The sequence below is a fragment of the Hypanus sabinus genome, chromosome 6 (assembly GCF_030144855.1).
Source record: "Hypanus sabinus isolate sHypSab1 chromosome 6, sHypSab1.hap1, whole genome shotgun sequence".
NCBI lineage: Eukaryota > Metazoa > Chordata > Chondrichthyes > Myliobatiformes > Dasyatidae > Hypanus > Hypanus sabinus.
In genome coordinates, this window is record NC_082711.1 from 95608638 (window position 1) to 95626219 (window position 17582).

General features: G+C 39.5%; 1 protein-coding gene and 1 long non-coding RNA gene across 6 annotated transcripts in view; one reads left to right on the forward strand and one right to left on the reverse strand.

The window, feature by feature from the left end:
* The window catches only part of LOC132395707 (uncharacterized), a 45968-nt gene extending 38634 nt beyond the window's left edge, over positions 1 to 7334 (forward strand). Inside the window, exons 4-5 of one of the 2 annotated variants that reach the window (XR_009512722.1) lie at positions 2955 to 2996; positions 7198 to 7334. This is a non-coding gene — a long non-coding RNA (uncharacterized LOC132395707). The remainder of the gene's footprint in view (positions 1 to 2954; positions 2997 to 7197) is intronic. The other variant, XR_009512721.1, reaches the window with a different exon arrangement.
* Positions 1 to 17582, reverse strand: part of dgkb (diacylglycerol kinase, beta) — a 797915-nt gene that overhangs the window by 38428 nt on the left and 741905 nt on the right. For 2 of the 4 annotated variants that reach the window (XM_059972640.1, XM_059972635.1), the window contains one exon: positions 420 to 16322. In XM_059972640.1, the coding sequence (XP_059828623.1) occupies positions 16227 to 16322 (96 nt within the window). In that variant the 3' untranslated portion in view covers positions 420 to 16226. Of the gene's footprint in view, positions 1 to 419; positions 16323 to 17582 lie in introns of those variants that run through there. The other 2 variants (XR_009512720.1, XM_059972636.1) reach the window with 2 other exon arrangements.

The window sequence follows — 17582 nt, forward strand, 5'->3', positions numbered from 1 at the left end:
TCATGGTTAGATTAGATAACCCCAATGGATTCGCAGGTAAAGTATTGTCTCACCTGAAGTACTGCTTGGGGCCCTGAATGGAGATGAGGGAGGATGTGAATGGGTAGGTGTAGCACTTCTTCCACTTGCAGGATTATAAGTGCTGGGCGGGAGATTAGTAGGGACAAATGAATAGATAAGGGAGAATCTTTAGTCAGAGAGTAGTGAATCTGTGAAATTCATTGCCACAAGCAGCTGTGGAGGCCAAGTCATTGAGTACATTTAAGGGAGAGGTTGATAGATTCTTGATTTGTCAGGGCATAAAGGGATACAAGAAGACAGTAGATTGGGACTGAGAGGGAAATGGATCAGCCATGATAAAATGGCAGACCAGACCTGATGGACCAAATGACCTAATTCTGCTCCTCTAGCTTATGGTCTTATGGAATTCTGGAGGGAATGATCTCTGCCGAAAGTGAAGAGCGATGGTGGGTGGTGGGGGGGAGGGAGTAAAGAAATGTTTGGGGGTAGGATCCCATTGACGATGGTGTAGGTTGTGGAGAATGATGTGTTGGATGTGGAAGCTCATGGTAACTGAGGACAAGAGGAACTCAATCCTTGTTAAGGCAGCAGGAAGATGGGTGAGGGCAGATGTTCAGGAAATGGAGGAGGTGCAGGTGAGAGCAGCACCAATGGTGACAGAAGGGAAACCCCATTCTTTGAAGGAGGACAATAATGGAAAAGAAAGCCTCATGTTGGAAATAGATGTGGTGAAAATGAAGAAACTGAGAAAAGGAAATGACATTTTTACAGGAGACAGGATGGGAAAATTTATAGTCAAGATAACTGTGGAAACGTTAGGCTCATAAAGGATATCAGTAGACAATTTGTCTCCAGTGATGCAGACAGAGTAATTGTGAAAGTGAAGAGAGGTTGGCCTGGTTTCTGACACCACAAAAAAATGATCATCTTAAATAATATAGAATAACTTCTTACAGTTCAAATTTTTGTGTTTTGGTTGAAGGATATTTCCAGGCATTGCTTATCTTCATCGTCTACCATCTTTGATATAGTAAAATAAGTTCTGAATAGAGCTTTACATAAATCTTTTTTTAACAAGGCATTGATCCAAACTACACAGCAATGTGATCTATTACATTACTTGGTATTTAACCAAGGTGAAAGTGTTTGTTTCTCAAATGCAGTTCAACAGTATCCTTCAGAATAAGAAAAAAATATTTCATCCAGCATTTTCGTTGGTATTAATTGCCCTCTATTTAACATTGAAGCATTAATAGAATGATGTCCTGTATGGGCTTTATGCGTTCTCTGCTTTTACTGTCCTGCATTGGTAACCTTAGTTGTAGGGTGTTGCTCAAATGTCAGATTTATTAAAATTGGCAATCATACCCACATTGTTGGGGAAATAGTTGCTTATGCCCTGCAGATAAAGGTGGACAGACATCAACACTGTGTTATAGAGAGATAACAATGGTTATAGTGCACTGAGGAAACTTTACTGCATGCTTAGTAAGTCTTTATTACTTTTTATTCCTGGCAGAGACTAGAAACAAATATCACATACAAAAGGGACATAAACATATACAAATCAGTCGCACTGAACTTATAGCAATAAGTAAGTGCTTTGTGATGAAGCCCGTAACAGAAGAAAATATCAACTGAGTGGATTGGTTAGTATTGTCTTTTCACCTGGAACTTATTCTGGAATCCAATTCAAGCAGTTAACATAAAATAGGTGATTACTGATCAGGGGTCTCTAGCAAGGGACTCACTTGCAAAAAACACTAGTTGAGAATCTCACAGGTCTGCAACTCCTGATTTTTCATCCATCCAAACCAGTGGTGAAAAATTGAGGGCTAAGAACTTCTGATTCCCCATTGATACTCTCACCGGGAACTGCTTCTCATTTGAAATACCTGATCAAGTCTGTTCTTTTTGACAGCTGTTAGAAATAAAGCCACAGAGCCCAATTTGTACATGATCACATCCAGAAATGCTTTACTCGCAAAGAGGATGAAAACTTGGGATCATGTGTGCTCCCAAATAGTGCAATGATTTATTAACTGGGTTTGATTACATAATAAGAATTTGGAAATATTAAGACACCCTCTATTGCTTGAACTTCTATTGTTATAATGTCCTGGTTTGTGCTTGTATCTTTTTAACTGAGGAGAACAAAACAACCTATGATAATTCAAATTTCCTGACTTCACATACCAGGTATTTTCAGTACCTGGTATAAGTTTAACTCTGCAATTATGTAGAAAAACCTTCACTGGATTATAGCTGTTTACATTTGATGCATATTTAGAGTTGACAAAAAGAATGAGAGAGCGAGAGAAATCTTAATTTTCAGCAGCCAATTAATAGAATGCTGTCAGAATATTATGGCTTCCTGCCTTCTATGTTGAGATGCAGTGGTCAGGCAATGGAGAGTGGATCTTGTTGCACCTTTGCCTTATCTCTCCACCCTTTCACCTTAACAGATGGAATGTCAGGAGGCTTGGAAGCTGAACTGATGGAGTTGAAGGAAAGTGAATTTAGGGCAGTCTGGATTTTTCCTGACAAATAAGCTCATTTGCTTCACTTAATCCAACAAACATAATACAGAGGATTCTGGTTAACTGGGATACATCGGGACCAGTACACCCAACTAAAGCTACTTTGAAACTGTTCGCTCTTAGCACGGTGTGTTTCTAACAAGTGTATGTGGCTGACGCTAGTAAGAAACTTGTTGGCAACTGTCCCCTGTCCCAGTTAAGCAGCAGAGTGTCCCAAGAATCTGATCTATTTTCTCAATTAGTTTTTGTCTTTTAAGGGATGTCAAATAAGCGACTGCCCTGATTAACCAATGGCTCAATTAACCAGATTCCACTGTATATGAATCATTTTCACTCAGATTTGGCTGTATATTTTTTTATGGCTGTACAAAGGTGATTTCTTTTTTGCTTCAGAGTACAATAATGATGAAACTTGACAAAGGGTCCAAATGCCAGGTAAATGTGAGCTCATCTTGATATAACTATTTGATTTTCTGTGTGAGAGAACAAGCAACAATTTTCTATAGCTAGGTATGTAAAAATAGTGATGATGTCTGATTTGAACTCAAATGCCAATTGTGTGCCAACTGTCTGTGTAATACCTTAAATATCAAAACATTAAATTTGTATTAAATCATTTGTAACTGATCACATCTACAAAGACATATTTAAATATTTGCTTATCTTTTTTGTCCCAGTAAAACACTTTTGGCAGTAAATCCTATCATTGGCAACTGTACATTTTGTTTTAAGAATTTACTTTTCAAATGTTGGGCATGAACAAATGCAAACACTCAATTTGTGGAAACATAATAGAAGCTTGCCAATGATGTGACTGGTTAATCTGGGATGCAATGACTGATATTGCTTACAGTATCATTATTGACATTATAAATTTAGTTACAGTTTATTGTAGGAATTCAATGTTGACCCATTTGCCTAAGATTTAAAAAAAACCTAAACACCTGATTTTTCCAAATTAAAACTTTCTGTATCAGTTTCATCTCTGTCATTGTTTTGTAAGTAGAAGTATAACCTTCCTATTCAACAAAATCTCCTCTTAAGTTACTAATTAATGGATCTTGAGTGAATAATTCAATTATCATAATGTGATCATAAAGTTATTTCTATTTAGTTGAATATGGTCCAATTTTTCAGTTATATGTAAATCTGTTATATATTATATATGTTCTATATTATATATTAGACAAAGTAAATATTCTAGGGATTCTGGGCCACAGCGCTAATAGTATATTCTATTTTAAAACAAAGTTGTTAATATATAGCTTGATAGTTTAAAGTATCTATTTAAATTGTTACACATGAAAACAGTTGACTTGGGATTTTCCACTGGTTTTCAGGTTTTTTGCACATTTCAGTTCCAAATTATGACTAAACTGAATGTTTTGTGCCAAAACTGTGTGCTCTGGGGTGAAATGAAACTGAAATGCAGCTTTCCACTGCAGTTAACTGGCATCTGCAGAACTCCTGCATTGTGCTAGCAGATTCCTTTTGGATTTTAAAGGGGTAATGCACATTACATCAAATTTCCTATTAACCAGTGGGGAAGCTTTCCTGGTATATTTCCTGTGTAATAATATCCATAGATTACTGATTAGAACATTTATTTAGATTACCTGAGTCAAATTATCTTCAGTTGTTTTTAAGGAAGCATAAATTATTTTTGCTTTTAACTTTTAATAATGTTAAAGTTTTGCAACTTCTTTAATAGTGCATGTGTGTTTATTAATGTCATTCCCAATTTTAGTGCAAGCCTAGGAGTCAAGGCCCTACCAATTATCTGAAGTCATAGACATCAGTGAATCATTGTACTGGCACTTGCCATTCTCCTGGCAGTGGTCACGCGCAGAAGGATGTACCTGTGTCCACACTAGACAAGTCAGTGAGGAGTTGCACCATTCAGTGGATAATTTGGGCCAATAAACTAGGATAAAAAGATAATTTATCTCTGAATTCCAACTGTTCTTTGCAAATCATAGACTTTGCTCTCATCCCTGCTTTCTGTTTTTAATTTCTGTGCGTCAGCTAAATAAAACTAAGCAAGCAGTGCTTGCTCTAACCCCACAACCCTCAGTCTGTCTTCACAACTGTACAAACGACACCAAAACATTGTGGAAATAGGTGAACTAAAGCTTAACCACAGCATCACACTTGCCTTGGTTGTCCCCTGTGATTCTTCTCTGCTCCTTTGTTGAATGCTGTAATTCACATGGGATTAGGGACTCTACAAGTGTTATAATTTCCTTTGTTGAATGCTGTAATTCACACGGGATTACGAACTCTACAAGTGTTATAATTTCCTTTGTTTCATCTAAGTATCCACTCTTCCTGTGTGAATCTTAATCTTGACAATTACGATGGACAGATAATGTTGATTTTCGCATCTCAGGCTCAATTTTGTGATCCATCTAATTATAGGTTGTGATCAATCAAAAGAATCAAAACACACAAGATGTTGGTGGAACTCAGCAAGTCAGTAGTTAAGGAGGGGAATAAACAGTCAATATTTTAGGCCTAGACCCTTTATCTGGCCAGAATAAGAAGGTGGGTAGGGAAGGGAAAGGAGTACACATCGGAAGGTGATAGGTGAGACCAGGTGAGGGGGGAAGGTGGATGGGTGGAGGTGGTGGGATGAAGTAAGAAGGTGGGAGCTGATAGGAGGAAGAGGTAAGGGCTGAAAAGTTGGAATCTAATAGGAGTGGACAGCCAACCATGGAAGAAATGGAAGGAGGGGAAATGGAGGGAGGTGATGGACAGATGACTAGAAGAGAAGGGGTGAGAGGGTAACCAGGATGGGGAATGGGAAAGAGAGAAGGGGTGGTAGGGAATGAAATTTCTCTGGAAGTCAGAGAAATCTTAATTTTCATGCCATCAAGCTAGAGACTATCCAGACAAATTTGAAGTGTTGCTCCTCCAAACTGGATTTGGGTTAGGGTTAGTAAAGGAAGCCATGGGCAGACATGTCAGACGGGGAATGAGAAGTTGAATTGAAATGAGTAGCTACAGGGAGATTTTGCTCTCACCTGCTGAACTATTTGCTCCCTTCCTCCACCTTATTGTGACTTCTGCCCCCTTCCATTCAGTCCTGAGGAAGGATTTTGGCCTGAAAAGTTGACTGTTTATTCGCCTCTGTAAATGCTGCCTGACCTACTGAGTTCCTCCAGCAATGTGCGTGTGTTGTTCAAGATTTCTAGCATCTGCAGAATTTTTTTCTGTTAGCAATCCCAAGTATAGTCTTTCCACTGTCACTTCAGCTGACATGATCTGTTTTGTATTCAGACTTCTATGCAGAAGACCATAAAACTATAAGATATAGGAGCAGAATTAGGCCATTTGGCCCATTGAGCCAGCTCTGCCATTCCATCATGCCTGATTTATTGTTCCTCTCAATGCTGTTCTTCTGTCTTCTCCCTGCAATCCTTGACATCTTGACTAACCAAGAACTTATCAATCTCTGCTTTAAATATACTTAATGGCTTAGCCTCAAAAGCATCTGTGGCAATGATTTTCACAGATTCACCAACATCTGGCTAAAGAAATTCCTTCTAATCTCTATTCTGAAAGGACATCCCTCTGTCCTGAGGCTGTGTCCTCAGGTCCTAGACTCACTCACTGGAGGAAACATACTCTCTTATATCTACTCTGTCTAGGCCCTTCAATATACGATAGCTTTCAATGAGATTCCCCCTCATGCTTCTAAATTCCAGTGAGCACAGGACCAGAGCCATGAAAAGCTCCTCATATGTTAACACTTTAATTCGCAGAATCATACTCATGAACCTCTGGAGTCTCTCCAAAGCCAGCATATCTTTTCTTAGATAAGGTGCCCAAAGCTGCTCACAATATTCCAATGCCTTTAAAGCCACAGCATCATATCCTTGCTCTGGCATTCTAGTCCTCTCAAAATTAATGCTAACATTTTGTTTGCCTTCCTTACCACCAGCTCAACCTACAAATTAACCTTTAGCAAATTCTGCACAAGGGCTCCCAAGACCGTTTGCACCTCTGATTTTTGAATTTTATCCCCATTTAGAAAAGAGGTGATGCTTTTATTCAAAGTTCAATGTTCAAAGTAAATTTTATTATGTGTGTATATATATGTCACCACGTATAACTGTGAGATTCATTTTTCTGTGGGAATACTCAGCAAATCTATAGATTAGTAAATATAACAGGATCAATGACCTTCTACTAAAGTGCATGAGCATACACTTCCCCACATTTAATTCCATTTGTCACTTCTTTGCTCATTCTCCCAATCCATCCAAGCCCTTTTGCAGACTCCCTGCTTCTTTAACACTAACTGCCCATCCAGCTGTCTTTGCCCATCCATTTTCAAACTTGGCCATAAATCCATCAATTCCGTTATCCAAATCATATTACATGAAAAAAAAGTCCCAATACCAACCCCTGCAAAAACCACTTGTCACCATCATCCAACCAGAAAAGGCCTCTTTATTCTGATTCTTTGCCTCCTGCCAATCAGCAAATTTTCTATCCATACTCCCATCTTTCCTGTATTACAATGGGCTCTTGTTCATCAGCTTCATGTGCAGCAACTTATAAAAGGCCTTTTGAAAATCTAATTAAACCATATCCACTAACATGCCTTTGTCTATCCTGATTTCCCTTTAAGGAAACTATACTGGCTTTGGCCTGCTTTATCAAGTGCCTCCACATATCCCGAAACCAGGAGAGAGGAACAAGCTGATGCTGACTGATTTAAGTGCCGGGCTAGATTGAAAAGTTCAACGTATTGGAACTAGAGGCGAGAAATGGTCAATGTTCAGCTCCCTGCTCGGTGAGCTTTACTCGTCTCTGCGCTGAACTGTGAGGGTGTGGCTTGCAACTAAAAGGACTCCTGGACTGGCTGTGATGTTGGCTGGCTTTACGGCTGTGAACTCACTTTCATGAACTTTAGTTCTGAATATTATTTGCTTACTTTTCACTGTTTGCATGATGTGTTCTTATTTTTGCACATTGGGTATTTGCTGGTCTTTTTTAATGGGTTCTATTGGATTTCTTTGTTTAGTGGCTGCCTGTAAAGAGACAAATCTCAAAGTTGTTTACTATATACATATGTTGCTAATAAGTGTACTTTGAACCTCATCCTTAATGATAGACTCCAACATCTTTCTAACCACTGAATTCAGGCTAACTAGCCTATAATGTCCTTTCTTCTGCATCCCTCCCTTCTTAAAATTTGGAATTTTCCAGTCCTCTGGAACCATTCCAGAATCTAGAGGTTCTTGAAATATCATCACTAATGCCCCCGCAATCTTTTCAGCCTCCTCTTTCAGAACTCTGGGGTGTAGTGTATCTGATTCAGGTGATTAAACTACCTTTAAACCTTTCAGCCTCCCAAGCACCTTCTCCTTAGTAATGGCAACTACACTCACTTCTGCCCCCAATACTCTCGAATTTCTGGCATACTTCTAGTGTCTTCTACAGTGAGGTCTGCCACAAAATATTTATTAATTTCATCCATCATTTCTTTGTATCCTGTTACTACCTCTCCAGTGAAAATTTTCCAGTGGTTTAATATCCACTCATGCCTCTCTTTTACTCTTTATATACCTGAAAAGAAACTGTTGGTATCGACCTTGATATTTTTAGCTAGCTTACCTTCATATTTCATCTTTTCTCTCTGTATGCTTTTTTAGTTGCCTTCTGTTAGTTTTTTAAAACCATCCTAATCCTTTAACATACCTCTAACTTTTGCTCTATTATTTGCACTCTCTTTCACTTCTATGTGGTCTTTGATTCCCCTTGTCAGCAGTGGTTGCTTCATCCTTACTTTAGAATATTTCTTCATCTTTGTGATTTAACTGTCCTGTACCTTCCGAAATGCCCCCAAAACTCCAGCCATTGCTGTTCTGCTGTCATCACTGCTAGTGTTCCCTTCCAATCAACTTTGGCCAGTTCCTCTCTCATGCCTCTTTAATTCCCTTTATTCCACTGTATTACTGATACATCTGAATTTAGCTTCTCCCTCTCAAACTGCAGTGTGAATTCTGTCATATTATGATCACTGTCACCCAAGGGTACCTTTACCTTACGGTCTCTAATTGATTCTGGTTCATTGCACAACACCCAATCCAAAATAGTGGGCTCAAACACAAGCTGCTCTAAAAATTCATCTTGTAGACAAATTCCCTCTCTCAGAATTCCCCAATTTACCTGCATATTGAAATGTCTCATGACTGATGTAACTTTGCCCTTATAACGTGCCTTTTCTATTTCCTGTTGAAATTTATGCCCCATATCCTATTTACTGTTCAGGAGCTTGTATATAACACCCATCAGGGCTTTTTTACACTTGCAGTTTCTTAACTCCATCCATAAGGATTCTATATCTTCCAATCCTATGTCACCTCTTTCTAAGAGCCACCCTATCCCCTCTGCCTACTTGCCTATCCTTTCAATACAAGTTGTATCCTTGGGTGTTAAACTCTTGACTTTGATCTTTTTTCAGCCATGAATCAGTGATGCCCACAACATCATACCTGACACTCTAAATAAGATCATCTATCGAGCGTGCATTCAAATCTTCAGTCCTGTACTCATCACCCTTTTCAATTTTGCCCCCTTGTTACACTTCACCTCATCCCACTGACTGTAATTTTGCCCTATCATCTCCCTGTCCATCTTCACATTCTCACTATACTGCATTGACTTGTATACCAACTGCCCCAGCCACAGCTCTATCACTCCAGTTCCCATTCCCCTGCCAACTTAGTTTAAACCCACCCGCAGCAAACCTGCCTGCAGAGATATTGGTCCCCCTCATTGGACTGAGTTTAACCAGCTGATCATATTTCTCTTTACAATTTGATGAAAAATAATATGTGTTTGCAGTGTTGATTTCTACCAGGCATACAATCAAGTTTGATGAAAAATAGTATGTGTTTGCAGTATTGATTTCTACCAGGCATACAATCAAGTACTGACTTGCATCAGTTTGACTGCTTAGTGCGTAGTCTGGTATGTCCAACGCTAGTAATGTTCCATCTGTCATTTAAATGACTCTGCTCTTAAAAGAGGATCCACAGATGTCAGCAGATTAAGGTAAGATTTCCTGTACTGCCAGCACATTCAACAAACTGCCTCACGTTGAAGAAGCAGCCTCGTGACGAGGTAACTCCAAATCAAAATTTATCTTTTGGCCAACTAGAACAACTAAAGTGTGTTTTCTTTTAGAAAATAAGGGAACAAACATTATAAGCAAAGTGTTGAAATCCTCCAGTCTCTGGAATTGCTCTCAGCATTTTTTAAATATTATTTTCAAGATTCAAGAGTATTTAATGTAATTTCCTGTAGACAAAAGTAAGGAGAATGAAATAATTGTTACTCTGAATTCGATGCAGCACAAAAAAATACACAAAAGAATAAAGAACACAATAATAACACTAAAACAACACAATACTCATAAATACATCAGATTGCAGATTTACATAGATTGATTGTATGTCCATAAAGTGACACTAGGCTGCACATAAGGAAACCAACGGGAAATGATAAAATGATGGTGGAGTTAGTGGATGGAGTTGTTGATAACTCTTACTGCTTGGGGAAATTAACCATTTCTGAGTCTGCTAGTCCTGGCATGGATGCTACATATCCTCCTCCCTGATGGGAACAGGACTAATGGTCCATGAGCAGGATGTGTAGGATTCTTCTTGATGTTACTGGCCCTTTCCTGGCACCTTTCTAAATATATTGTATGTACTGTATTTGATGGCAGGTAGGTTGGTGCCAGTGATACTTTGGGTAGTTATGTCAACCCGTTGTAGAGCCTTCCTGGTTGCTGCAGTGTGGTTTCCGTACAAAGCAGTGGTGCAGTTTGTTAAGGTGCTCTCTCCTGTGCATCTGTAGAATGATGAGAGCACGAATCTGCAACTTCCAACTCTCTTCACCCTCTGGAGAAAGTACAGGTTTTGGTGAGCTTCTTCACTGCGTAAGCTAACTTCATTATGGCACAAATTCACCTCATGGTTATGGGAAGCATCAAATTACCTGATAATCCTTGGGATGACAGAATGCCAACCTACGTATGTCCGCACTAGCTTTAAAAACATATTTTTACACTACCACTGTCCAATATAGATCACAGAGATCTAAGCAAAAATTGAGATATTCTGAATTTCCCTCTGTGTTACTGAAAAATGTGGATGTAAGTAGCATTGTCTGTGACTGCATTGAAGGGAATCCCGCAGAACAGAAGGGCTGCTCCCACAGGCAGCTGAAGGACCAGATACCACAAAGATACAAGCACCAAATCAGCCGCTGTTGGTGCTTTGAGGATAATTGAATAAACCCCTCATTGTATTGCTGGAAAGTCTAACCCATCAGCAATGTTGCAGCTGAAATGAATGGTGGAATGTTCTGATAAAAATATGCTGAGGTGTCAAATTGTGTAGGATGTTTTGTCTGGTTAATACCGGGCACGTAGAAGAAAAAGAATTTTAAAAATTGGCCATGGGCAGGATATTAAATGTGCAATTGTGCTGTTTCATTTAGCAAGCAAACATGCTGAGATTAAAATAAAGCATTTTAAAAACACCATATTGAATGTTAAAATATCACAATGTCACTATAACATACTTAGAATGGCAATTTGCATATAGTAACATGCAAAAAAATATATACAAAATCTTACAAGTCATTTTAAACTCTTCTGCTATCTTGGTTAAGACATTCCAATTGCAGCAGTGATCTTGCTATTTCCTTAGGAGATGATGTAATGAATCACAAAGTATTATAGGGCAGAATTAACCTATTCAATCTACAGTACTGATTTTTTGAACTAGTCTCCATCCCATTATAAATTTTGCCTTTGCAAGCATATGCAGTATCAAATTTCCTTTTGAAAGTTATCTCTGAATCTGCTTTCATCACCCATATGGATGCTTGCCATATAGAAAGAAAACAAATTTATAAGTTCAAGTTCATTGTCATCTGATTGTACAGCCAAACGAAACAATGTTCCTCCGGACCATGGTGCGCCCACACAAAATATATCACACACAACACAGAAACCAAAATATTATCCAATAAGTAAGTTAATAAAAGATAATTGAAAATGCAAGTGATAAAGCTGGTAAAAAGTACAGCAAGCAGCTCACTGCCCTAGTGACGAGACCTCGGTAGTGGCAGAGAATACACTAGTCTCCCAGCCTGAGGGAAGAAGCTGTTACCCAGTCTGACAGTCCTAGTGCTGATGCTTCTGCACCTCCATGCTGATGGTAATGGGTCAAGGACGTTGTGGGATGGGTGGTAGGGATCCTCAACAATGCTTTATGCCCTTCGTCTACAATGTTCTTGATAAATGTCACAAACAGGGGGAAGGTGATCCCAGTGATCCTCTCTGAAGTTTTTCCTGTTCTCTGTAGCGGTCTGATGCCCTGCAGCTTCCATACCACACCATGATGCAGCCAGACACAACACTTTCAATGGTGCTCCTGGAGAAAGTTGTTAGAGTGGGATCATGGAGCCTTGCACACCTCAGTCTCCCCAGAAAGTAAAGACACTGCTGTGCCTTCTTGACTAGTGAGAAAGTGTTGTGAGTCCAGGTTTGATCATCTGTTATGTGCACACCAAGGAACTTTGAGCAATTCACTCTCTTTTTGACAAAGCCATTGATGTTCAATGGAGAGTGGTCGACCTATGCTTTCCTGAAGTCTACAATCGACTCTTTTGTCTTGTTCATGTTGAGACTCAGGTTGTTGTTCTCACACCAATTCTCAAGCCTCTCTACCTCCTCTCTGTATGCTGACTCATCATTGTTGATGATGAGGCCAACTTATGTGCAGTAGTATCATCAGCGAACCTGATGATGCAGTTTGAGCTGAATCTGGTAGTGCAATCATGAGCCAGCAGTGGACTGAGCACACAACTCGGGGGGGGGGGGCACTAATGCTCAGTGTGATGGAGCTTGAGATGTCACAGTGAATTTGGAATCACTGGGGTCTTTCTGTCAAGACGTCCATGATCCAGTAACAGAGAGGGGTGTTGAGTCCCAGTGAGGACAGTTTACCCATACCCATACCCATAATGTTAAAACGCCGAGCTGAAGCCAATGAACAACATCCTGGTGTATGAGACATCATTTCCTAGGTGGGACAAGATGGAGTGGAGGGCCAAGGCAATAACATCATCAGTGCACCAGTTTGCGCAGTAGGTGAACTGGAAAGGTTCCAATATAGCTGGAAGGTGGAATGTTATATGCTCCATTACCAGCTACTCAAAACACTTCATTATTGTTGAGGCTAGTGCCACTGGGCAGTAATCATTTAGACCAGTTTACATCGCTCTCTTAGGCACTGGAATGATGGTCGCTGCCTTGAAGCCTGCAGGGACAGTGAACAGAGAGATATTAAAGATGTTCATTATGACCTCTGTCAGCTGGGCCACACAGTCCCTTAGGACGTGACCTGCTATGCCACCCTGAACGTGCTGTAGTTCATGCTTTTGAAATAGTCCTGCAAAGCTGAGGTAGCACATTTCGACAGGTCCTGATATCCCTGGGAGCTAGTTTAACCAGTTGGAACTATGCGGGATTAGCAAAATGGATACGTGGTCTGAGTATCCAAGGTGAGGGTGGGGGTAGTCTTGTAGGCTCCACATACGTTGGTGTAAACCAGGTCCATAAGACATAGGAGCAGATTTAGACCATTTGGCCCATCAACACTGTTCCATCTTTTCATCATGGCTGATCCATGTCCCTCTCAGCACCATTTTTCTGCCAGTAACCTTTCATGCCCTGACTAATCAAGAACCATTGAGCTTCCATCTCAAATATACCCAATCCTGGTCTCCACAGCCACCTGTGGCAATAAATTCCACAGATTTTCCACCTTCTGGCTAAAAAAATTGCTCCTCATCTCCATTCTAAATGGATGTCCCTCTGTTCTGAGGCTGTGCCCTCTGATGCTTGATTCCTCCACCATCCTCTCCATATCCACTCTATCTAGGCCTTTCAACATTCAATAGGTTTCATTGAGATTTCCCCCCCTCCATTCTTCTAAATTCCAGTGAGTACATTCCCAGAGCCATCAGTCATTCCTCATGCAATAAGATATTCTCTCCACTGATTGTAAAGTTGACGTGCTGGTAGATCTTCGGCAGGACTGTCCTTAAGTTGGCATTTTTGAAGTCAGCAGCATCAGTAAAGACACCGTTGAAATTGTTGGCGTCGAGGTTGCATATTACATTGTAGAGCTCCTACCTCACTTCCCAGCACTTACACGGGGGGACGTAAGCAGCAAATAATCATGATGGCAGTGAGCTCCCTCGCTATGCAGCAGGGTCTGCACTTCACTATTAAAACCTCTGTCTGCGTTGAGCTGTGTGCTACCTACTGAGGTATTCAGACGCCAGTTCTTATCGATGTAGACACACATACGTCCTCCATGGGTCTTCCCAAAGGTCGCAGCAGTTCTGTCCACCAGACAGGAGATTGGGCTGTCCAGCTGGATGGTTGTGCGTGGAATGGTGTCCAGACAAAGCTGAATATTCCAATTATAATTTTAGCTAAGTAAATGTATGAGTACTAATCATAAGCTGCATTTTGTGTACCAAGATTATTCTCAATCAGTGCTGCTTTTATATGGAAATGGGGAAAATAGCGCGCAGAGCAGACCTGACTATTTAGCATTTATTCTGTCATATTAGGTCTGCTTAATTTATCCATAAAAGAAGTCATTGAGTGTTTCCCGACTGTTAGTCAAACACTTTTTTTTTGTAAAAGACTGCTTTTGCATAAATCCATAAGCCACGTGTGCAAAAAAAGGATACTTGCAGCAGCGGCAGCCGTATGTGCAGTGCATGCTAGTGGGCACTGTTACGCCGGCACCGCGGATTACCCATGCCGGAGTAAACCTTCATGAGGGCCATGAAGACAGTTTAAATGGAATTTGCTTTATTTTGCTGCTGAAGTTGGGCATTTGAACAGGCTGTGGATAGGGTGATCTTGAAGCAGAAAATCAAGCCTGATGTTGCATCTTTCTCTCCAGCTTTCATCTCTCTGTCCCTGCCCCAGCTTGTTTCCCACAGTACATCATTCTTGAATACCCACCTCAGTTGACTGTAACCTCATCTCAGCAGCTGATCCTTTAAACCCCATATTTTATTCCACCGAGTCCTTTTTTTTCTACACTTGCTCCACCATGCTAGAAAATATATTTTTTTTGGTGTCAGACATGAAAAACCCATACTACTCCATGTAATGCCAAATCAGAACTCTGTGGCTGCAGGCTGTATCAAACACAGAGTCTGGCCTTCATGCATGACCTGCTTAATATGCTTTTCAGAGCAAAAGAGATTTTAGGGCCAAGGTTTCTGTCCCTAATCTGACCATCATTGTTGGTTTGGTAAATTGAATTAGTTTCTCAGCAGCTGTACTAAATCAAGGGACAACCAAAAGAATGTAGCCGAATGAAATGGTTTTCTCCTCCTGAAGAATCACTTGGTCCAGCTCAGGGTACTTAACAAAAATCTGGCAGGAAACTGGGGTTCCTTGTAAAGTTGGCCACTTGAAAAGATCTTATGGGCAATATTCTGAGTATGTCCTACAGCCCTGGAGTGTAAGACACTGCAAACATAACACAAAGATCCATTTATTACCTGAATTGCAGATTCTTACAGCCTCTTCACCCTTGACTTCTTGTGAACCCTTCTGCTGAATGGTATTTTGTGTGGGAAACATCAGAAGTACAGAATCACTAGCAGAGAATTTAGCTGCATTGCCAGATTTTTTATGTTGTGTAGACAATTTCAGTCATTTGCAACAGCATTTGAGCAAATTGGTAGGAGAAATAAAGGAGAACCTACCACCCAAGTCTCCAGCCCCTCTGAAAGTTGCTTTTGAAGCAATTTGACAGATCTCATGAAAAGCTGAGATCTGACAAACTGCTTCAAAAGAACTTCCCATCTTATTTTGTACATCTAATAATAGGATTGAAATACTGCTGCATTTTACCAGTAATAGGTTTTCTGATACATTCTGTACAAAATTCTTGAGTTATTAAAGAAATTGTTAACATTTTAGTTTCAATAGAGGACAAGGAACTCCCTATAAATTTTTCTAATGTGACACAACCGCTCTTAAAATGGGTTTGTTCTGTATTAAAGTTTAATATAGTTAATTGCTGTCACTTTAGTCCTCTGTCCTAATGACAGGAAAGCTTTTGCAAAGGAAATATCTCTGAGGCAAAAATTGTCTCCCCAACACTTGCCAAAAGGTTAAAGCTGGGAGGGTGAATCTGCTGTAGAAGATAAATGCTTGTCATCTGTATGCCACAGACCAACGGCACACATTCCAACAAAACTTTCATGATTTAATTCTTACATTCAATCATAGGAATGACAACTGTGCAAATAAATGGCCTACAGTAATTTAGTTTGGGGGAAGGGGGTTGTTTTGCCTTTGCATTAAGGGAAAACCTCACCTGCTAATGGTGCCTAATGCAATTTTGGTTATCTATTACCTGATTTTCTGAATATGATGGTAAGTGGCCAGGACGACTATGGATCAGGTAAAATCAGATTTTCAGTATGTGCTTTCATGGCAAGATTCCAGCAGAGAGTGAGGGCAACTTTTTCATAATTCCTTGTTCTCACTTGAAGAGAAAAATGCACGTAGTTTTTTTTTTCTTTCTTGTATCTTTAACTCCTAGTCCTCTTGATGATTGAAGAAACAAAGCCACTCTTGGGAGGTGGAGCCCTCAGCATTGGGGCTTGGTTCTTGTGATTTATTGTAATCTGTGAAAAACAGAAATAGAGGGAGGAAGGAGATTGAATGAGTTTAAAATTAATATTGGAGCTGTTTTATAAAATCATCATAATAATAGATTGACTAGAATATATATTGGATTACTCAAATGATTCTCCAATCAGAAAAATAGGATTCTTAATTGCAGTCTTTTTAGTTATGCCAAATATTCTCTTCCTTATATGGGTTTTGGTAATGAATCAGGATTTTTGACTGCAATTGGCACTTTTGAAGTACACAGTTAAGTAGTACATTTTTGATAACATATTGGAGAAATTATTGCATTGTATGCCATTTATAATTTTTTGTTATAATGCTACAGACTGCAAGTTAGTTTGGAATTAATGCATTTGCTCTAGTAGTTCTGCCCAATACAATCTGTGAAGGAGTGTCTTGCACACACAGTCAATATTGACACAATCAAAAAGAACAAAATATCTTTCATATTTTGTTCTTCTTGATTGTGTCAATATTTTAACTGAGAAAGGAATCAATCCCACTCACTCTGTTATTGTTTTTAAATAGATTTCAGTATTAATCACATGAATACATAGTTTTCAGAGCATTAACTTTTAATCTATAAAACAGCTATACTTAGCAACCACAATGTGACTGGATGTTTTGCCAGCTGGGAAAATGGTTGATCTGTTTCTTCCAGATGTTCAGCTGGTCATTATTATAACAAGCTTGCCTGGAACTTTAGAAGACTAGCCACCTTTCAGACTAGCCTCTGAAAGGGACTAGAGTCATAGGAACATAGAGATCTACAGCACATTACAGGCCTTTCGGTCCACAATGTTGTGCTGACCATGTAACCTACTCTAGAAACTGTCTAAAAAGTGTCCCTTCACTTCTTCGTATTTCCATCTTATTACATATGAGCCCTTTTCTGGCCAGTTGTTAAAATATTGGTCTTCGTTAACTATCGTGGAATAATGGTTGCAATTTGTTCCTTTTCATATTTTTTTTCTTTCAAAGTACAGCTACTTCAGCTTATTATATAATAATTAGCATTAACGCTGGCAGGTCCACTGAATGTCAAATGGACTTCCTACCTTTTATTAAACTGGTAACATTTCTGTGGAACTGATACTCATTTCATTTTTAAAAATTTTAGTTAATGCAGATGGTGCTTTCTGGGGAAAAAATCTTAGATGATAACTTTCATTTATTTTCAAGGACAATTGCATCAAAATGAACTAAATGTAATCGTATTATATCACTGCAATCAGAAGTAATGAACGTCAACT